The sequence below is a fragment of the Musca autumnalis genome, unplaced genomic scaffold, assembly GCF_047663935.1.
Source record: "Musca autumnalis isolate F117 unplaced genomic scaffold, ASM4766393v1 scaffold_4, whole genome shotgun sequence".
NCBI lineage: Eukaryota > Metazoa > Arthropoda > Insecta > Diptera > Muscidae > Musca > Musca autumnalis.
Genome location: NW_027411977.1, coordinates 195,859,929 through 195,883,612, shown reverse-complemented (window position 1 = coordinate 195,883,612; position 23,684 = coordinate 195,859,929). Strand labels below are relative to the sequence as shown.

General features: G+C 37.3%; 1 protein-coding gene across 3 annotated transcripts in view; it reads right to left on the bottom strand.

Annotated features, from left to right (window-relative positions):
* Rgl (Ral guanine nucleotide dissociation stimulator-like) overlaps positions 1-23,684 on the bottom strand; it is a 130,794-nt gene that overhangs the window by 46,633 nt on the left and 60,477 nt on the right. The window contains exon 1 of one of the 3 annotated variants that reach the window (XM_073984071.1): positions 8,156-9,782. The exons of 1 other annotated variant lie outside the window; for it this stretch is intronic. In XM_073984071.1, coding sequence (XP_073840172.1) covers positions 8,156-8,158 — 3 coding nt within the window. In that variant the 5' untranslated portion in view covers positions 8,159-9,782. Of the gene's footprint in view, positions 1-8,155; positions 9,783-23,684 lie in introns of those variants that run through there. One more of the 3 variants, XM_073984073.1, reaches the window with a different exon arrangement.

The window sequence follows — 23,684 nt, the reverse complement described above, 5'->3', positions numbered from 1 at the left end:
GTGCTTCTATAGATTCTTTCGAAAAGAAATGGTGCTTCTCTTTCAAAAAGAACGGATGCTTCTATAGACTCTTTCGAAAATATAGGGTGCTTCTATAAACTCTTTCGAAAAGAAAGGGTGCTTCTATAGACTCTTTCGAAAAGAAAGGGTGCTTCTATAGACTCTTTCGAAAAGAAAGGGTGCTTCTATAGACTCTTTCGAAAAGAAAGGGTGCTTCTATAGACTCTTTCGAAAGAAAGGGTGCTTCTATAGACTCTTTCGAAAAGAAAGGGTGCTTCTATAGACTCTTTCGAAAAGAAAGGGTGCTTCTATAGACTCTTTCGAAAAGAAAGGGTGCTTCTATAGACTCTTTCGAAAAGAACGGGTGCTTCTATAGACTCTTTCGAAAAGAAAGGTTGCTTCTATAGACTCTTTCGAAAAGAAAGGGTGCTTCTATAGACTCTTTCGAAAAGAAAGGGTGCTTCTATAGACTCTTTCGAAAAGAAAGGGTGCTTCTATAGACTCTTTCGAAAAGAAAGGGTGCTTCTATAGACTCTTTCGAAAAGAAAGGGTGCTTCTATAGACTCTTTCGAAAAGAAAGGGTGCTTCTATAGACTCTTTCGAAAAGAAAGGGTGCTTCTATAGACTCTTTCTAAAAAAAGGGTGCTTCTATAGACTCTTTCGAAAAGAAAGGGTGCTTCTATAGACTCTTTCGAAAAGAAAGGGTGCTTCTATAGACTCTTTCGAAAAGAAAGGGTGCTTCTATAGACTCTTTCGAAAAGAAAGGGTGCTTCTATAGACACTTTCTGAAAGAAAGGTGCTTCTATAGTCCCTTTCTGAAAGAAAGGTGCTTCTATAGTCCCTTTCAGAAAAATGGTGCTTCTATAGTCCCTTTCTGAAAGAAAGGTGCTTCTATAGTCCCTTTCAGAAAAAAGGTGCTTCTATAGTCCCTTTTTGAAATAAAGGGTGCTTCTATAGTCCCTTTCTGAAAAAGGGTGCTTCTATAGTCCCTTTCTGAAAAAGGGTGCTTCTATAGTCCCTTTCTGAAAAAGGGTGCTTCTATAGTCCCTTTTTGAAATAAAGGTTTCTTCTATAGTTCCTTTCTGAAAAAGGGTGCTTCTATAGTCCCTTTCTGAAGAAGGGTGTTTCTATAGTTCCTTTTTGAAATAAAGGTTTCTTCTATAGTTCCTCTCTGAAAAAGGGTGCTTCTATAGTCCCTTTCTGAAGAAGGGTGCATCTATAGTCCCTTTCTGAAAAAGGGTGCTTCTATAGTCACTTTCTGAAAGAAAGGTTGCTTCTATAGTCACTTTCTGAAAGAAAGGGTGCTTCTATAGTCCCTTTCTGAAATAAAGGTAGCTTCTATAGTCCCTTCCTGAAAAAGGGTGCTTCTATAGTCCCTTTCTGAAATAATGGGTGCTTCTGTAGTCCATTCCTGAAAAGAGGGTGCTTCTATAGTCCGTTTCTGAAATAAAGGGTGCTTCTATAGTCACTTTCTGAAATAAAGGGTGCTTCTATAGTCCCTTTCTGAAATAAAGGGTGCTTCTATAGTCCCTTTCTGAAATAAGGGGTGCTTCTATAGTCCCTTTTTAAAATAAAGGGTGCTTCTATAGTCCCTTTTTGAAATAAAGGGTGCTTCTATAGACCCTTTCTGAAAGAAAGGAGTGTTTCTATAGACCCTTTCTGAAAGAAAGGAGTATTTCTATAGACCCTTTCTGAAAGAAGGGGTCTTTCCATAGACCCTTCTTGAAAGAAAGGAGTGTTTCTATAGACCCTTTCTGAAAGAAGGGGGCCTTCCATAGACCCTTCTTGAATGAAAGGAGTGTTTCTATAGACCCTTTCTGAAAGAAGGGGTCCTTCCATAGACCCTTCTTGAAAGAAGTGGTCCTTCTACAGACCCTTTCTGAAAGAAAGGGTGCTTGTATAGACCTTTGTTTAAAGCATTGTTGGCCAGCAGAAAAAAGCGACATTAAGTCCTTCAGGGTCTTAAAGGTAGGGGCGCTTCTATAGACCCCTTTATGAAAGAAAATGTGATTCTGTAGGCCCGTTTCTGAAAGAAAGGGTGCTTTAATAGACCCTTACTGGGAGAAAGGGTTTTTCTAAAGAAGGTCAAATATTCTTTATCCCATAGGACACTAAGTGGATTTCTTCCTATCAGACACAAAAGTCTTCTTATAATATCACAATTTCTTCTATTTACCATTCTCAAAATTCTTTTCGTCCAACACCACATCGTTTTCTATTAAAAATTCATAATTATTTTCATGATAGACTACCTTCTTATCATCATATTTGAAAGCTTAAAGGTCATCCCACATAGAATTTAAAATTTTGTATTAGACCGCCAAAAAAGGTTCTTCGTCTTTCTTATTAGCAAATCAAATAGGCTTCCTGATTATAAAAGTGAAAATATTTTGCACAGTTCTGTTTTTTTGGTCACTAAGATTTTTTTTAAAAAGGAAAGTTTAGCATATTTTATTAATCAACAACAACATACTTTATAATAAAAAAAAGTGGTAAAGCTTATAACCCAAAATAGGAAATGTCAGCATTAAATAAAAACAAACCTCAAAAGAAAGAAAGAACTACAATTTATGTTGTTGCTGTTGTATTTTTTTAATATACAAAGCACAAACCAAATTAAGCAACAAAAATTTAGAATATGCGCCACAATGGTAATAAAAAAGTACAACAAAAAAAATGTGGTTCCATAACCAAAGCAACTACAGGTCAATTAAAAATCTGCCGTTTTTTGTCATAATTCATTACTGTTTTGATATGGGCTTGGGCAGATACTTGTAGAATAGAAACGCATGGACGTTTGTTGAAGTTTATATAAAGTATAATATTTAATATATATTTAAGATTTAAAATTTTCTTATAAAGATTGTTCGTTTGTCCATGGCCCAAGGTATGCAAGAACATAGACAAAGGAAGAGCAGAATATTGAGAAAAATTCCACTGACCTCGCAGGACTGGGGTGCTCTAATACGCTATCATTACGTCCACTAAAAACCAGCCGTCTATATTCCTATAACGTAAGAATTATTGACACCGTGTATAACAATATTGAGAAAAATACCTCCAATATACTTTTTGGACAAAACGATGCTAGTCAAAGATTAATATCTAAGTACACAAGAATCAAAAGTGGAACCGCAAAAGGTTTAGGTCTTTAACAGTTACTTGGACAACTTTGGTAATACTAGAGCTAATACATGCGCTATAAACACGGACTTTTGGGACTAATACATGCATTATAAACACGCACTTTTGAGACGTGTGCTTTTATGTGGCTAAAACCAAGCGAACTTTGATCGTTTATATGGTTGAACTCTAGATAACTTGCAGGTCGTATGGTCTTGTGCCATCGACAGATCTTTCAAATGTCTGTCGCATCAACTTTTGATGGTAGTATCTAGGAAAAAGGGTTCAATTTCGAATAGGGAATCTAAGAAACGGCTACTACCTCCAAGGAACGCAGCAGGCGCCACTCCCAGGTCAGGGAGGTAGTGGTGAAAAATAACCATACAGGACTCATAGTCGAGGCCATGTGATTGGAATGAGTACACTTTTAAATTCCTTAACAAGGAACTATTGGAGGGCAAGTCTGATGCCACCAGTCGCGATAACTTCAGCTCCAATAGCCTATATTAAGTTCTTGCGATTAAAACGTTCCTAGTTGAACTTGTGTTTGATACGGGTAGTACAACTATTGATCTATTCCAGAACCTGCAAGAATCTACAGCTTTGTGGTTACAGCCCATCGACTCAAAAACACTACTAGACCTTAAATCCGCCAAACCTGGTCCCATGTTTGGTTGATGAAGAAGGAGGGACTTTCCCAAGCCAATGAGATTAAATGACTATTCCACAATACATCTCAGGAACGAGCGGCATATTTTATCAGGTAGTGATCTCCTACACTAAAAGAGATCCTCTAACACCGGGCTGTTAAAGGACCAACTGTGTTTGAACGGAGCTCGTTGATACCTGGACGACTCAATGAGTATTAGATTTTGTTGTCAAGTCTTTGTCGTGGTAAGGAGGCTATATTGCGGTTCACCTCAGTCCTTCTTTCAACAAATAATTCATGGATATACGAACTTTCTTTAATAAACACCCCCCAAAAAACGGAAATAAACCTTCGATTGATGTAGGTGTAGATGTCTAGGTACCCTCAGTCTTCACTTCTACAAGTGCATCAACGTCACTATCCTTGACAATCACAAATATGGGCACTGACAACGAAACCCTCACTACTCCCGCCAGCTGCTCAAGCTCCGATGCTGCAGAGAAACGGACTGCGGAACTGGGCCATATTTACGGCAGTCTAAATAGACAAAGCATAATACCCCTCAATCTCATTGAGGAAAATGCCGCCTAACTCTCAAGAAGGAAAGCAGGCCAGATGAAATTTGGGAGAATTTATCTCGGAGAAAAGTGGCAAGAGCGAATCAATCATCAATAAGACGGAAGACTCACTGATACCGCTAAACTCCAAAAATGCCAACGCCTAGAAGCCTATCGAAGGAAAGTCAATTACTGCAATCATCAGCGTAAGGGAATTCATTTAATAAGATCTAACCTCAAGAGAAAGTTCAAAAGGAAAAACCTCTTAATCGAAAAAGGACTCCTCTTTCAAAGCCAAAGGTTTCCAAATCCTCCGGCAAGGTTTAACTTGACTCATTTACCACAACTCCAAATCCCCGCAAGAGTGTGATGGAAGTGAGTCAACTGATGAACAAATAGAAACTATCTGACTCAGGTGCAAATGCGAGCAGGCGGAGCGATGAAAAGTCTCCGACAGTGGCAATTGCTGCAATCGGTACGCAAACAAAGATGCAAACACCATCAGCGTAAGGGAATTTCACCTGATATGATGTAACCTCAATCGAAAAGGAACCTCTTCCAAAGCGGCTACATCGAAACCTAACAAAAAGGCCAGGCCTCAACTCCAAAACCCCGCAAAAGGGCGATAAAAGTGAGTTAGCTGATGAGCAAAGAGAAAACATCTGCCTCAGGTGGAAGGAAACGCGAGCAGGCGGCAAGCAGGCAAGTCAATGACATTGGCTCGGTTTGGGAAGGAAGTAAACTGGCAGTTGAACCTCTCAATGAGATACCATGACCATGTGCGATTTTGACTTCAGTATGGTTCGCATTCAACGAAACTGGGACGAATATTAAAGTTAGCCGAAAAACAGAATGCCGGTCTTTAGAAGGGAAAATGGAGGATTCTTAACTCCTTTAAGAAAAACGACTTAACTTCGGGCTAGAAAGGTTATGCTTTCGTATCCCTTCAAAGCACCAATATGAAGCAAACAGCATAAGATAAATCGGCATTATTGCATAGCTGTTGCTGTTGAAGTCCTGAAAACCCCCTCCACCGTAGACATCAACATTGCCCTTGTCCAGGATTTGTACAAAAATAAGGTAAGCGGACTAAGCGGCAAGACCTATACTTTCTTCTCCGCCTTGAATGTGGACAAGGTTAGATCATGTATAGTGGCTACAAATTGACCTTAGTTGTGCTCCTTTACTTGCCTGATGTTACCATTTCTGACCATTTTTAACCTGCAAAGCGTTCCTTAACCCCAAAAAGTGTTAAAACTGGAAGCAATTTTTAAGAAAGAGAGAACAAAAATAGCTTTCTCTTCTACCACAGGCTACCATACAAATTTCTTCGGGTAAAAAATCGTAGAACTGATTTTTCGACATTTGTTTGACGATTATTTGGGAATGAAGAAAAAATTTACAAAACAAAATTGAAAACATTGAATTAAAAGAAGAAAATTGATTTTTTTTGTTTCTTTTTGACATTGTTACCAGATCCATTTTCCGTTCCTTTACTTTTCTGGTAAAACTGGTCTTGAGAGAGCAATGTTGACAGTTTTCTCTTTTACCACTTTTACCATTAAAAAAGTAAAGGAACAAAGCTTTTAATTTAATACTTCTGTCTAATTACAGTACAGGTGACATCACCACGTTACGGATGAAACTAGGCATTTAACATTATCATAGAATGACATGCCTTATGAGGACTTTAATTTAATCCTTCTGTCTAATTACAGTAGTAGTGGGAGTAGGGCGGAGCAGGTCTTTGATTTACTTGCCTTATGAGGGCTCCGACTCACCAGTAGTGCGATTCTCTAACTCATTTTTTGAGTTGCCGACAAAAATCGGTAGAATTAAAATGTCTTTAATTTTGGTAATTAACGATATTATTCGGTAAGTTAGCGACCAATAAAAAATAGTATTAACGTTCTACCGATAGCAACAGTCTTGTCAACATTTGTTTGAACTTTTTATTCACAATTTTGCGTTTTAATGTTTTCCGATTTTTGTCGGTAGCCCAAACAATGAGTTAGAGAATCGCACTACAGGCAAGGTCACGCAGCAGGTGTTTGACGAACTGGGGAGCATAGCCCGGGTTATTTTCGAATGCGAGCAAAGTCTCACCACTTGCACTGGGGAAGCAGTGACACAAATGTCAGAGGTGAGCCCATATTCCACTTTATTCAACAAAATAATAGAAGTGATCAATATAACCCTCACCATCGTGGACGGCTCTAATATAGAGAATTGGATGGAGGGTATCTGAAAAGTGTTCCTTCTCGGACCACCGGATGATACTCTTCTAAATCTCTATACTTGTAGTAATACATAGTCCCCACAGAAATCCGAGAAGAACGGAGATCAGAAAGTAGAAGATCGGCGCGTTTGGAAGTCCATTCTTTGCCTTTTAGTCCTTTACCAGAAATAACTTCAGTAAGAAAGCCAGGCATCGCTAAAGCCTTTATTTTATAACCCTCTAAAGAAACGAATGAAAAAGGGATTCGTAAATTGTTTCAAAGTGAAATTGAAAATCGAAGGGTTACCCATCTCATAGGGAAATCATTTTCATTCCAAAAAGATTAGTAAAACATTAGATACCTGATTATTCGAAATTTGTATTTCCATCTCTGCTCGGTAAGAAGACACAATGAGAGTGATAGTACGAGAGTGTGAATAGAAATAAACAGAGACAATTGTTGTTAAATATCACACCAATCTGCTGAGATATTTTTAAAATTTCCGTTTCACTAACGGTGCAATTGTTCAGTATTGTGTGAGACACGCAATTTTATTGTGGATTGAAAGTAAATAAAGAGTAATTTGTTTATAAAATAAATTCCTATAAATAAAATTCCTAAACAAATTGTTTATAAATATTATTGCTGTTGTTGTGTTTTTTAAAGTAGTAGAATTTATAATGAAAATCGATTATTATGATGTGTAGTAAATGTTCCTAATGGGAAAGCAGTTTACAAATAAACTTCAGTTTTAAATTCGACATAAACTTTTCGTGAACGAAATGTAAAGAAATTATGACGTTTGTTCTTTGAGCAACCGATGGAATACCTTTGTGCCGTTTAAAATTTACATACAGTGGGTGTCACTAAAAATGATGCAACCTGAACTAAAAAATGTAAACGTTGATAATTTAGAAATGACTTCAGATTTTTTAACAATAAAAAAAACAAAAAAAAAAAATACGGTGAGAAGTTATCTTTAAGATGGCATACAAATATATTCCATTTAAAGTAGAGTTATAGTACGGATACACTATAGTTTTTGCCGGGTTAACCTACTTCGAGAGGTTTTATTTGACATTTGCGCTATGGAATTGACATTTGAAATCCAAACCCACTGGGTAAATCCGGTTAAGTGTAACCTGGGTATTATACCAAAAATTTTTCAGGAAAATAATAAGCGGGCATTTTAATATTGAGCATTTAAAATGATTCGTTACGACTAATTCACAATAACAAAGCATTTGACAGATTGGGGGAATCATCTGGCCTTTTTTACGACACCTTGTAACTGCACCTTGAGATAATTGGCCTGTTCCCGTAATTTATAAAGTGGAACGCAAAATGTGTATAAGTGGTAAAAATTTTAAAAGCTTTTTAGTTCTGGAACAGAGCTAAAATTTGTAACAAACGATTATAAAGAGAAGTATGTTATATCCGATTTTACCTAATTTATTATTATTGCTGCTGTTAAAGAATAATTTGCAAAAAATATATTTAAAGAATTGTACCTTGTTTCTTTGTTTTTGTTTTGTTAGTTACAATTGCTGTCATTTACAGCATTTGGCACGCAACATTTATCGCTTTATTTAAGTAGATTTGTTTACCATTTGAAATCGTTTATCTCCGACTACCGCTCCTCGTGATAGCCGATGGCGTCGTGGTGTTGTTCCTGAAGAAGTTTGTTGTTGATGAGTGAATAACTGCCGATTTTGATCTTTGCCACCACGATATCTTTTGGGAAATGTGGCAATGGCATAGGCGGCCGGTGTAGAGGGTGACTTCTTCAAATCATATTTTACCAAATTTAACAAATCCTCAAATTTCTGTCGAATACTTAACGAATTCGATGAGGATGATTTGGATATTGATTTGGTGGTAATTGAAGCCGTTGTGAGGGTGGTGGTTGCCGGAGTTTCGGCTGCGGGAGTGGAAGGGAAAATTTTGAATGGATTTTTTGTTCCTCTTTGTGTTGATGATGATGGTGGTGGTGGTGCGTGTGTGCTATAAAAGCTACGTACGAACTGGCAGTGATTTTGATACAAAATTCAGCAAACTTTTGTTATTGCAGCAAGTTATTTTTATACGGGATACTTCTTTCTTGTTTTCCAATAATAGTGGCGATGATGATTCACCGTTACTCCTGAATACACAAACCAGTTATGTGTACATGGGGATTTCCCACTCTGTGCTGTGCTATCCTTGCCAAGAAATACCCACCACACACAACATGCAACAATTACACAATAACAATTGTGTTCCCGTTACTTGTTTGTGAGTTTGTTTAATGATATTGGAACTCCATTTGGCTGGCTGTCAGGCAGACAAGGAGTGGTTCTTCTTTTTTGCTCTTTACGAAAACTTTGCTTGGCGGGAGAGAGGGTGGTGGTGGTGGTGGTATTAACTGCCGGTGGTTGTTTATATTGGTTAGGAAAACAAAGGCAAGTAGTCCGTTTTTAAAATTGGAAATTGAGCTGGTTTGTAAAACACTCCAACTTCATCGATATACGTCACAGGACAAGGGATGAGCAATTCAACGTCGTCTCAGTCACTTGTGTTGTTTTTGTTGTTGTATTACTATTTTAACACGATTTTCTTTTTTTTTTTTTGAAAAACTGTAATGTTAGACGTCTTCAGTGTTATTGCCAGTCTAAGGGGTTTGATGTGACTACGTTTTTTTTCAAGGGTTCGTTGCACTTTTCACACAAGAAGGTTTTATTTTCTCATTTAAAACACAGACAGACACTCAGCAGGCCACTCAATTAATTCCAGCCTCCAAGGATTTCAAGGTAAAACTAAACAAATTTTCTGCCACACTGACTTTGTGGGTCTCCGAAAAATATATCACTCCCACCTTGTTTTCTTCATACACACAACAATTTCTTCTATTCTTATGATTTTATCATAAATTTTGCATTCTTTCCCAAAAACAAAATTTTTTTCCACAACAAATTTTAATATTACTTTAAATCATTCTCTTGTTTTCACAACAAATTTGTCATCACTTGTGACCCGCAAAAAAACAATAACCGCAATAATTTAACAATAAAAAAATTATATGCACAGACAGTAGAAAGAAATAAAAAAATTATAATTTTTTCGAATATTCTTTCTTTCAATTCAGAATTCTTTCTACTTTAGACCGCCGCGCCGCTTTTCAACAATTGTGTGTATTTAACGCGCTCACCGCTGCCAACAAACTGCTGCCAAACCAACCAACAAAAATAATCACCACACTGAACGGCATATTAGGATAGAGAGCGAGAACAGTCCGTCAGTCAGAACATTAAAGAGGAAAACAAAACCTACCCACCACAGTGCGGCCCCTTAATCAGCCAAGATCACCCATATACGTTAAAGTGACTGCAACAACAACATATGTTCTCATTTTTTCTCTTCTGCCGTGGTTTAGTAAAGGAATGGCTCGCTCAGAGGGACTAATGAACAAAATATTTTGAGCATCAATGCCCTTAATAAACAATTTGACAACAACAAAACATCACTGTTTATGAGCGTGCGTCCGAAATCCCTTTGCAAATGAGAGGTAAACAGAGAAAGAACAATGAGAAAAGAAAATTACAGGACGGACAGGGATGGGATGTTTTAATTGGTGCACACATAAAATAAAACAAGGAAAAAGGAATCAGTCGGCTCTGCCAACATCTATATACCCTCAGAGTCTATGACTGTACAACAAGTAAAAAAGTATCAGTCGGCTTGGCCGACAGAGATATACCCTCAGCCTGTGTATATTGAAACAATTTTTTCCCAAAAAAACGCATGTATTTATGGAATTTTGGGCGTTTGAACTGACAAAAATGTTGATTAGGATTAGAGATCAAAAGTTTTGCGAAGGAGATACTAAAAATAATGGATCTCCAGCCACTACATATGGTACCATAGGGGTTTTTTACAACTTCAGGGATGTTTGCACAAGAAGTATGGACTTGCCCCTGAAACAACTTTTACCGTCGCAATTGAGGCAGCTAATGCAAGTTGCTTCAACAAAAATCAAAGTGATTCGAAAGCAGGTCTTAAAGTGATCATGTATCCGAAATTTTGTGTGGGAGGTACCGGATGGAGTGGACAAATATAGTCCATATTTGAACCTGATCTATATCGGGTAGATATATTAAGATGTGTAAAGTATGGTCCAATTCGGCCACTCTCTTCAAGAGTTATCGTACGCACAATTTTACCGAACATTTTTGAACTTTTGTGGGGGAGGTACCAGAAGGAGTGGACCGATATGGTTTATCTTCGAACTTAAACTATGTTTGAACAAAATATTACTAAGACCAAATTTTGGACCGAATCGGCAGACCTGTTCGAGAGTTATTTTGCCCTCCAACCTCCTCACACGGTGTCATAGGGGCTTTTTGCAACTTTCAGGCTATTTTCTCAGGAAGTATGGACTTGCCCCTGATGAAACTTATACCGTCGTATGGAGGGCAGTGAATACAAGTTGCTAAAGCAAAAATCAAAGCGATTCGAGAGATGGTCCTAAACTGAACTTTTCCAAATTTTTGTGTGGGAGGTACCCGACGGAGTGGACCAATTGAGTCCATATTAAAACCTGATCTAAGTCTGGTACACGCTCCACGATGGGCAAAGTATGGACCATATCGGTTACTCCCTTCAAGAGTTATCGTGCGCACAAATTTTCCGAACATTTTCGAACTTTTGTGGGGGAGGTACCGGAAGGAGTGGACCGATATAGCTCATCTTCGAACTTAAACTAAGTTTGGGCAAAATATTACGAAAGCCAAAATTTGAACCGAATCGGTTCATCCGTTCGAGAGTTATCGTGCGCTCCAGCCAGCCAGACAGACAGACAGACGGACGGACATTGCTTAATCGACTCCAAATTGTCTGAAACACATTTCCTCCAATCATACTTGGGGTCTAAAACCATTATTTCGATGAGGCACATTTTGCCCGTATAAAAGTGTATATACCCTTCATAGCCTAAAGGCTGAGGGTATAAAAAATAAGGACGCACTAATTTAAAAAAGAAATCTACATTTCGTTGACAACAAATGAAGCTTCTAGGGTACATTTTAGGAGTTTGTGAGGTAGGTATCAAAAGCAGAAAGCCCAAGTATACCACTGACAGATCCAGTCATTATCATTCCACTGGGTTTGAAATGGTCGTTCGCTACTTATCCTTCCACTATATAGTTTAAGTTGTTGGTAATCATTGTAATTGGATCCAAACTTGAAGCCCTTATCTCAGTACAGTCCGATGTGAAGTTACTTTTTTCGGCCCCATGGTTGTCCATCAGACAGGGAGGACATGCCAGGGTTGACAGATAATGTAGAACAAAGCCAACTGTTCAACAATTGCTGTATGTCAAATCAAGATCAGACGCTGTAATAACAACTAAAATCGTATAAGTCGACTTTGAGACCTTTATCTATGGACAGATCGAATACCGGCTACATAATACCGTGTTTGTATTAACCAGATTTAATAAACCCGCTGGGTTTCAAATGTCACTTCCATAGCGCAAACGTCAAATAAATCCGCATAAAGAAGGTTAACCAGGCAAAAAGCTCATTCGAGCGTTGACTCAGAATCCTTATGAGAAACCGCGTAAAGTGCCAGACCTCATATAAAGCAGGACAAGCCTTAACATCCACCTTGGTATCGAGAGAACTGATGCAGATCTTGAAGATGTTTTAATAGGACAGAAGCTGAAGCATTATTAGCCTAGAAGCCGTGTTTCCGTAAGACTTCGATCCACTTACTCAAGTTCCAGAATACTGCAATTGTTCGTGTGTGCTACAATTGACAGTGATTTTGGATAAAATTTCAGCGAACTTTTGTTATTGCTGGAATTTGTTTTTATACGGGACCTTGTCGTTGTACTTCATCGTTTTCGTTGTTGGTGTTCATTGTAATTGGGTCCAAACGAGAAGCCGTTATTAGCAGTACAGTTCGATGTGAAGTTACGTTTTGCGGTCCCAAGGTTGTCTATGCAAGCAGGTAGGACATGCGAATATTCAGGCAGAATCCTTATGAGAAACAGGGTTCAGAGCCAGACCTATATAAACCAGGACAAGCCTGGACCATCACATCCACCTTGGTGGCGAGAGAACTGACGTTAAACAGAAACGTGAACAAAGTCCGACTTTTTAACAATTTATGTCAAATCAATATCAGATGGTATATACTCGCAGCCCGTGTGTGAATTGAGACTTTTATATACAGAACAAATACCGGCTACATAACCGAATTGAGGGTTAATGTAGAATCCTTAATGGAAACAGCGTTCAGTCATTTAAAGCAGGACAAGCCTACATCTCACATCCATCTTGCTGGCGATATAAATCATGTTAAACAGAAATGTGGAACAATGCCAACTATTGAACAATTGTTGTATGTCAAATCAAGATCAGATGCTGTAATAACAATTAAAAACGGCTTTTCCGACAAACGTCACTCTCAGGCCGTGTGAGAATAGAGACTTTTATCTATGGACAAATCGAATACCAGCTACGTAACCGAAATCACTCGAGCGCTCACGTATAATCCTTATGAGAAACTGCGCTCAGAGCCTGACCCGTATAAAGCAGGTCAAGTATGGACTTTATCATCCACCTTGTTGTCAACAGAACTGAGAGCGTTCTTCAAACCTTTCTAAGTTTTAATAGGACGAAGACATGTGCAGTACTAGCCTAGAAGGAAGTTCAGTAAAATTTCGTTCCTCTTACTAATTTTCCAGAATACTGCGACTTTCAGGACAGGGGATCAATAAATAAAAATATGTGCTCCTGTATGCAGTAATTAAGATCTTACTGGTCTTAATACCCAAAAGGCGGAAAATGTGAGCTGCTGCCGCCACAGAAGCAGACCAGCAAACTGCCCACTGTGGTTCAGACGCTGTTCGATTTATTTGTAAAATAACCTTCTGAAAAATACTAGTTTTACTATGGCATGGGTATTTACGAAAGCAGAAAAGGCGTGTCGTTAAGAGGTTTCACATGTTTCTCGCCTTCACTTTGGTGCACAATTGCACGGGAGCAGCGATACCATGCGTCGGCCGGTGCCCCTTTAGGATTACCTAGGGAGCTTCTAAATTGTGGTTTCCCTCCCAAAAACTTTCAGGTCTACATCGGAGGCACAAATTGAGGATACGCTCTATGGGTTTCACTTCCTTTTTGTTACTTTGATGAGGTCTTTCTTTCATCAAAAAATTTCTCCAGTCAGACTTCGTAGTATAGACTATAACCAGTTTTAATTCTATACAAATCGGGACTTGTTGCTCGGTGCATGATAGGTTAGGTAAGATTATTGAATAGGGATAATGTAAAACAAGTGTTACAATAATGGAGCAGTCTAATCGCTACAATTACATGGTGGTAGCATTCTCAAGGCTAGGAACGAGGCGTATTTCCATCATCTGCTTTGGAGCTGGCGAACGACAACCTATATTTATGTGAAAATGTCTTCGACAAGATCGTAAAAGGTCTATTAAGAGTGGGTAGTTGATTACCCAATCCTCTACTCCACATGTAATACAGCTAACCGCAACAACTACATGGAAGTAGCTTCTTCACGGCTTTAGCGAGGCCTACTCCACTTTAACGCTGGCGAACGACAACCTACATATTTTTGTGTTAAAGTGCCTCCCAACAACATCGTAAAACATCTGTGATGGGGTGGAGAGTTGATTACCTAATTATCTACCTGCCGTACAAAGAGTATATTGGTATATTGTAAAAATACCAATTGGGCGGGATAGAATTACTATGGATAATAAAATTATAGCTTAGTTACAAAGACCACTAAACGCTTTGGTGCGAGAGCTGTATTATCCTTCATACAGCTCTCGCACCATTGGCTTCCTATGGCAAAAAATATAATGTAGTTATTATCACAACAAATCACTTTCAACTAGATTAAGGCGCAATAGTGTTTAACTTTTGTGGAGGAGGTATCAGAAGGGAAGGACCGACATTATCTTTTTTGAAATGGCGTTTAATTTTGGGAATACTTCCTTAATTATCGTTGGTCACCGTAGATTTTTTTTTAATTTTTAGAGTTATTACTTCAAGAAGCTTGGACTTGTCAAGTAAAACTAATATATATAGTTGTAATCAGAATCACAAGGAATATCTTCGGTAAAAAGTTCGAAACTATTCTCATAAAGTCCTAAAAACTGCACTTTTTAGGACAGAGGTGCCGGAAGGAGTTGCCCAATATAGTCCATCTACGAAATGGATTAAAGATTGATACAACAATTACTAAAGGTAGGACCAATGTCAGTCTCTGCTTTCTGTAGTAATCTAACATTATACAATTATGACGGACCAAAAGAAATGACTTGGGGAAAAAATAAAAAATATTCTCGAAAAGCCCTGTAAAAATATTGGGATTTTGTGAGGCAAATATCCAACGATGTTGTCCGATATAGACCTTAAAATTTTTTGGAAGTACTCTTACGATGTTCAAACTTTCTACCGAGTCGGATGCTTCATCCCTTAAGTTATCATGTCATGAGTAATTTTAGTTGTTTAGTTGAGTAAATATATCTCGGAAAGTACGGACTTGGTCCCGAAAAAAATATTCCGTCGAGGATTGATTTTTAGAATTTCATCAAAGGTAAGCCTTGTCATTCTGATTACAACGATATTATTTTCCTGGGCAAGACCTTGCTATCTCACACTAAAGCTCTAAAAATCCCACTGTGACCAACTAAAATGGCTAGTTGGAATAGAAATTAGTTCCAGATGAAGAATGTCGGTCCATTTGGATATTGGACTACATGACAATCAGATGAGTACGATATAGTGGAGTATGCATCTATTGAAACTTCACCCAACATCGGTTAATGTTGTTATTGTAATGAAACTTTATGCCAATTACTTTTTCAGTTGAAAATAATATTTACACTGGTGCTAAATGCATTTACATTAATGGTAATAGCTTCTAAATCCTCGTATGATTTTTTGAGAAAGTACTTAAATTTCAAAAGAACTCAGCAGACCTTAATATAGGACAATTCCCAAAATGCCCTGTAGATTTCGATGAACCAACAACAATAGCTTTATAGAAATATTTCAATAGAATACCAAAAAAAGGAAAGACTCTGTGCATTGGCATTTGATAGAATCCAAATTGATAATAACGGTGTATATTTTCCAAGTACAAGTTTTTTCGGATTGAGAACTCTTAATATGCGTTAAGACTTGGCGCAGGCATATTAAAGCAGTTCAAGTAAATTAGTAGGGTAAAACTAACATTTGTATGCATAATGTTATTTTAAATTAAAGGCGCGTACTTTTCTTGTTTATTTCACACACTTGGTATATTGTGCTTTACAATGATATAGAGAGCTGGCATCAAATGATATAAAGCGACGTCCCCATGAACGTTTTGCCTTAACAAGCAAGTTATCCCTGTGGTAACTTTTTTCAACCATTTGCTAAAAACCCAGCTGTTACTGTCCCTGTGTGTACTGAATACCGGGATTAAGTCAGCATTTGCCATTTTGCTCTATTATCCGCTATTATTATTTGATCAAGAAACTGGTATCAAATCCCAATCTTTCATACTATCGGCTTCAAGAACAAACGTACAGTTCAATTAAGCATTTTGCGTTTATAAAAATTATAAGAAGCATGATATTGAAAAAGTACAATTGATGGAATATTATCACAGACATGTTAAAACCCATTTCCTGCGCATATCTTAGCTGTGACAAATTATCTATTATTTCACATTTTAAGCCAGGCAATGACTACTTAAGCGACAATATCATGCTGCTTATGTGCATCTGAGGCCTAAACAATTACTTTTCAATTAAAAACTCCCACCTCTGCCGGAGAGTACAGACAAAATATAAATAAAACGCTTCACGGTTGTTTTCACCAAATTCGTCTTCTGTTTTAATTCTGTTGTCTCGAGATTAACAAATTTAATACACAACAGAATCAAGATGAGAACATTGAGAGCGTCTACGAGAGATGTGTATTCAATACAAGAGAGACCCAAAAATGTTCTCTGCCTCACTCTGGTGTATTGCATTGTTTGACGTTCATTTGCAGAGGGGTTGTTTCTCATTAGTCAGTCTGCGACAACAGTTCTCAATCACAAAATTCATTTAAGCATTTCGTCGCCGCATCAACATCATCTTGGTGTTTTGTTCTGTTTGACAAATTGCCTTTGCACTATATTATCTTGATATTGTTGCGGTTTCTTAGTGCTATATAATATCAAAAAGAAAAACCACATAAAGAACATGTTATAGTGCAAATAATTTACTCTTAAATTTACTTTTTTATCAAAGATAAATGATGTGACGTTAATTGTTTATTATTAGATAATTTTTAGTTGGATATTGTATCCAATTTGAGAGATTTGTTGTAGGTAGAAGTAGTTACGAGGGATGTTCTATAAGTAACCATTAGGACGGTTGAAAAATGAACGTTCTGAAATTGTACAAATTACTAAAAGGGCAGTAAATTTGCAAAAGATTCGCACACAAAATGGAATTTTCATCGCTCGCTTGTCAAAATCTGAATCCTACCGATAGCGCAGGGGCAAAATATCCAAAGCGTGAAAAATATAAACAATTAACAAAATGGAATACTATATTTCTTGATTTTTTTAATCGCTTATATTGCCGGTTGATGAAGGGCAAGGGTAAACTCAAGAAAGAACATCGAGTTTTACGTCCCGACGTATCCCGGTGATATGGGGCCGATTCTCGAAGTAACTCTGCGTTGAGTTCCAAAAAGAGGTTGGGGTTGGGGAAATTGCAAAACGTGTTTATCTTGACATACGTTGAAGATATTTTTGGTAGGAAGTAATTCGACTGAGTGCGTCAATCAAGTGCAAAATCTGCTGAAAACAATGTTTTTAAATAACCAATAGTGGAAATTGGATTAGAGGTCATCAAATATAAAATTATTGTATTCGTAAGAAGAAATTCATTGAAAATTTGTTAACAGAATGTGGAATTCAGCAATTAAAGATTTTTAACTACCCTGTATTCTAGGACATATGTTGCAGCCAGCGTTTCAATACCAGATCAAGACATGTTTTTTTCAACAAATGCCGATAGGATCGAGGTAAAAAAAGAGTTCTAAAATATCAAATCTCAGTAATCATCTCAGTAATGAAAATACTCCCATAAAGAATACACTAATTAGCTATAAAGACGAGAGAGAGGCGTAGAATATAATCGTCAAAAAATCCAATTATGCATTACTTTTTAAAATCCAGGGAGGTTTCGTTGAATGGTCCTGCAAACATGTGTATCGCTCTCCTCGAATGAAGCAGAATTCGCGGTATTGTCAGAAGCTGGAAAGATGCATTTTGGTTAAATGACACAACCATGATGCAAAGTGAACCAATCATCATTTCCGTAGATAATCAAAAACAGAAAAATTCAGCAATGGAATCAATCAATATTAAAATCTACTTTGTAAAGGAGCACATCGAACCCTATCAGTAATGAAAACACACCCTAAAAGAATACACTAATTGGCTATGCAGACGCGAATGGAGCGGAGAATAGAACAGACGTGAAATTCGAGTCAGGATTAATTTTCCAAATTATCAGGGCTTCCACTGACTGGTCATGCAAGAAACAAACTTATGTTGTCTTTCTTCTCAACAGAAGAAGAATTCGGGCTTTTGTTTCCATCATCTTTCCAGCCAGTCGCCCTTGCAGGCCGGTATCATCTTCCATGCTGACACATTTTCATTTGGCTGCATCTTCATTCTGGGAGTATCCTCATCATCTTACGCTGACTACTTCCTCTTCCTGGCGTTGGACAGCTTTTTCTTCCACTGTAGGAGGCTGTTATCCCTCTATAGCTGAAATTATGACATGCAGACGACACATTTCCCTTACTGTTGCAGTTCATCGTCAGGCTTGCCTTCTCAACGCACCTTCGAAATAGCCAAATCTTTCGTTAGCAGTTATTTTTTAGGTTCCAAACTTCTGATCTTACAATCTGCATTCTCATTGGCCACTAGCTTTGCGCGCCAAATCTTTATTTAATTTCATTACTTCTTCCTTCATAGCCTTGACCTCGCTTTCTGCTCTTGGTTAGCCGCTGGTAGTTGTTCCTTATCAATCTTGCTTTCCTTAGGATCATGCAGAATATTCCTAACTTGCTGCTTTAGAGTCTTGTCAAGCTTGACTGCATCTTCTTCTACAGTTTTGTAGGCTAGCTTGACTGTATCTTCATTTTCAGTTTTGTATTCATTGACTTGACCTCGAGTTCTGTCCCTTGGTTAGTCGCTAGTAATACTTCCTTACCTATCATGGTTTCCTCAGCCTCACGCTCTTGCTCCTTTAGAGTCTAGCAAACTTGACTGCATCTTTATTTTCAGTTTTGTATTCATAGCCTTGAACTCGCGTTCTGCCTCTTGGTTAGCCACTAATAATACTACCTTACCTATATTGATTTCCTCATTCTCACGCAGATCAATCCAGACTTGCTCCTTTAGAGTCTTGGCAAACTTGACTGCATCTTCATTTTCAGTTTCGTATTCATAGCCTTGACCTCGCTTTCTGTCTCTTGATTAGTCGCTAGAAATTCTTCCTTACCTATTTTAGTTTCCTCAGCCTCACGCAGAGTCTTCCAGACTTGCTACTTTAGAGCATTGGCGTATTGGTGCATCCACTCGTTGTCCAATTCGAATGCGTGCTCATTCACTTGTTTTTTCATCACTAACTAATATTTTCGGATTCTAGAGCTTCATTTTTAAGGACGAATAGCATCTCAAAATGAATTCGCACTGCGTCTTTCAATTTTGCTTTATCCTCTTCAGTTTTCTTCATGTCAATTTGAAGTTTCATATTCATGACCCTCAATTTCCCGTTGTTCGCTCTTATTTTTCCAACCCCTATCTCCAGTTTTCTTTGCAGCGCCTTCTAGCGTTCTCGTTCCTTCCATGACATGGGTATATCGGAAAATTTAATTTTTGTTAGATTTCATATAGTTACCGCAGCATTTTCTTGCTTACAATTTCATTTTCTGCTTACAGCTTCGATGCTGCAATGCAATACTTCGAGCATGGTCATTCTGTTCATGATACTCTTTAGACTAGGTATCATTAGTCTATACAATTTCCCAGTTTATGAGACCATGAAGTCTCTCTATTTCACTCTCAAAGTTTGCTGCCTTCTCATTCTGACACGTCATGGTTGAATATACTTTTCCTTAAGGGTAATCTTCACGCTTCGTAGATAGTCCCTATTGAAGCCAATTCTCAGCATTCCAGCATTCTTGGTTATTGCAAAAGTATGCTCAGTTATCCGTGAACAGGCCTTGAGCTTAGTTCCTCATAAGGATTCTGCGTCAACCCATGAATTACATTTCTGCTTGCATAAAGAACCGTGGGGCCATCATACGCAACTTCACATCTAATTTAACTATGATAACGGCTAAAAAACGTACTTTTGAAAATGGTGATACAATCTAAAAAGTAACAAAATTAGTATGAAACTCGAGATTTTGTTGGAAATTAATGCATGTTCTTATTATACTGCTTACGACTGATATTAATAAATGGCTTCGTAATATTGTTTGAAATTAGGGACCTGCGGAAATTTTTATAATGGCAATAACTATAAATTGTCCAAGCAACTTCTTCTTATAAAGCACAACCCCTGGTTATTCCTTGGCCGGTTCTACACCCTCAAATAAAAATAGGCAACAAAATCGTGCAATTTTACTCCAATAATTTCTTATGAAATATTTTGTGTAATTTGTTTCGCGTCTTCGTCTATACATTGATTATCATGTTGTTGAGTTTCTACTGTATATTGCTTTCGGGCTGTTATTCTCTCCATTATTAACATTAATAATCTATTACAAATTATTGCTGCTTTCGCCTTTCGCTGTGCAAAACAAGAACTCTGTTAAATTAACAGAATCAACACAATTCTCTGTTCTGTTTGTTTCCTCTCTCTCTCTCAACACACTCTGTTAATTATACCCTCCACCATATGGAGGGTATAATTAAATTTGTCATTCCGTTTGTAACACATCGAAATATTCGTCAGAGACCCTATAAAGTATATATATTATTGATCAGCATAAAATTCTATGTCGATTTGACCATGTCCGTCTGTCCGTCCGTCCGTCCGTCCGTCTGTCTGTCTGTTGAAATCAAGATACAGCTCGCAATTTTAAAGATAGAGAGTCAAAATTTGGTACAGAAGTTTTTATTACTTGCAGGATGGTTGGTATTGAAAATGGGATATATCGGTCCACGTTTTGATATAGCCCCCATAGAACGGTACCTCCCGATTTTCGGTATTTTTAAGATTTTAGCTTCATTATCCTACCAAAATAGCTGAAATTTGGTACGTAGTCTTCTTTAGGGGTATAAAACTTTCCCCCAGAATTTTGTCGGTATCGGTCCACACCTTCATATAGCCCCCATAGAACGGTACCTCCCGATTTTCGGTATTTTTAAGGTTTTAGCTTCATTATCCTACCAAAATGGCTGAAATTTGGTACGTAGTCTACGTTGGTGGTATAAAACTTTCCTCCAGAACTTTGTCGGTATCGGTCCATGCCTTCATATAGCCCCCATAGAACGGTACCTCCCGATTTTCGGTATTTTGAACGTTGTGACCTCAATATTCCACCGAAATGGCTGAAATTTGGTATTTAGACTTCGTTGGGGGTACTCAAACTTCCCCTTTAAATTTGTCGGTATAGGTCCACGCCTTCATATAGCCCCCATGGAAAAGTACCTCCCGATGTTTCGTATTTTGAAGGTTGTGTCTTCAACATTCCACCAAAATGGCTGAAATTTGGTATTTAGTCTTCAATGTGATATAAAACTGTTCGCCAGAAATATGTCTGTACAGGTCCACGCTTTCATATTGCCCCATTTCTGACTAAAATTCGTCGGTATAAGTCCACGTTTCGATATAGCCCCCATAGAACGATACCTCCGGATTTTCGTAATACTGAAGATTGTGACGTCAATATCCAACCGAAATGGCTGAAATTCGTTATTTCATCTTCCAAGAGTTATAAAATATTCCAGAAGAGTATTATCAGTATAGGTCCACCTCTTCCTATATCCCCATAGAAGCTTACTTCTTGATTTTCGGTATTTTTTAGTTTTAGCCACATTCTCTTACAGAAATATAGGAAATTTGGTATTTAGTCTTCTTTGAGCCTAAAAACTTTCCGTCGGAAATTTGTCGGTATAGATCGACGTTTTGAAATAGCCCCCATAGAATGGTGCCTCACATTGTTTTACCGAAATTGCTGAAATTTAGTATTAGGTATTCTTCATACACGAAAGGAAACTAATTATTCCATTTTACTTCAATACAACTTGTGGTGGAGGGTATAACAAGTTCGGCCCGGCCGAACTTAACGCCGTACTTACTTGTTTTTGTTTACATTGCCTTTCATTTGCCTCACACAACAAACATTTAGCACATCAGAAATTTAAGATTCCACACAGAAAAAAGAATCAGTCTCAAAACTCCCACGCTATTCAAAGTCAAATATCATGAAATGCGAAGCGTGGAGAAACAAAACAAAAACAGACTTGGAAAAAATTACTTAATTTATGCAGCATTTCTTTATGAATTTGCCACAACAACGATATCTACAATTAAGCGCGATTACTCATAAAAATCTAACAGCAAACAGAAGCAGCATTCACAACTGAATCTGGGGTTTTAGAGCTGTAATGAATGCAGCAGCAAGATTTTAATGAAGGCATGACATTCAAATCTAAGATAGTGAATGGCTAGTTTCCGGTGGTAAATAATTTAAATACACATATAATTTGTTTTAATAATTTTGTTAAAAGTGTTTTGGAACATTTTAGTTTTGACCCACGAAGTCTCTAACTTATTAGTCATGTCATCAATCATTTTCTTTTCTTGATTTTAATATAATTCTCACGTTTTTTTGCTTTCCAAAAGTGAGAAGAAGCTACCAAATTAAGCAAATAAAGCAGAAATGGGAACACGAATATTTCATTTTGAGAAGGGCAAATAATGTCTTGAAGATGAGCTACACTGGAAGTAGGATGATTTTTTGTGAGTTTTTCAATGTTAAGTTGGAGTTTTTATAACCTCCAATATCAACAAAAGGTAACTTGTAATAGTTGTAAACGGCATTGAAATAATAACGCTTTTAAACTGCAGTTTATAGTGAGCTGTGCGGTGATTTGTATTTGCGATTGCGATTTGCTTCCGAAAATGCTGATACAATCGAAATTGTAACAAAATTAGATTGGAACTTGAGTAAAATAATTTGCACTGTCCGTAATTTTCGGTCCCGGCTAAAATTAAGGTAGGTCTAATTATATTGTTTATTTGGAACCTTGCGCAGTGAATTTTTGGGCTTGCACAAAAATTATTTGTATAGAAAACGTACTTTTTGAAAATGGTGATAATATGCAAATTGTGAAAAGATTAAGATGGAACTCTAATGAAATCATTTGTGAATTTTTGTCCTTAGGTCCCGCCTACAGTCAAGCCATATTCAATTATATTGTTTATTTGAAACCATTCATGGTGAGTTTTGCGGCTTGAACAAATATGATTTGTATTGAAAACGTGCTTTTGAAAATGGTGATACTATCTGAACTTTAAAAAAAGCTGGGAAGGAACACGTTTGAAGTAATTTGGCTTGTAGGTAATTTGTGGATTTTGTCTATAGATTCCGCCGAAAATAAAGGCGGACCCTTAAACTGCTTACGACTGATGTTTATATATACCTAAAGAATATACCATATATATGAAGATCACTGATAAACAGGATAATATTACCTTTGGTCTGTTCCAGAACTGGAAAAAGAAATGAAAAATTGTTGTCGTAGTAAAAATATGTAAATTCTTTTAGGTTCTGGACAGACATCTTATTGATTGACCTTATTGGATCTGACCTAACATTTGTCCTTCTTTACTTTTCGCATCAGCTGAATAAAAATATCAGTAATTAGTATTCCCTTCATTGTGTCAAATTACAATTTAGGCCCACAACCATCACCCACAATAGAATTTCTCCCCCACTTCATTTGACGGACATATTGATTTGTAATTTAAACCTTTTTTATGTTATTTTAATTGACAGCTAAATTGTTGAGGTATTACATTGTAAAATTACAGTAACCTATAAAATGAAAAA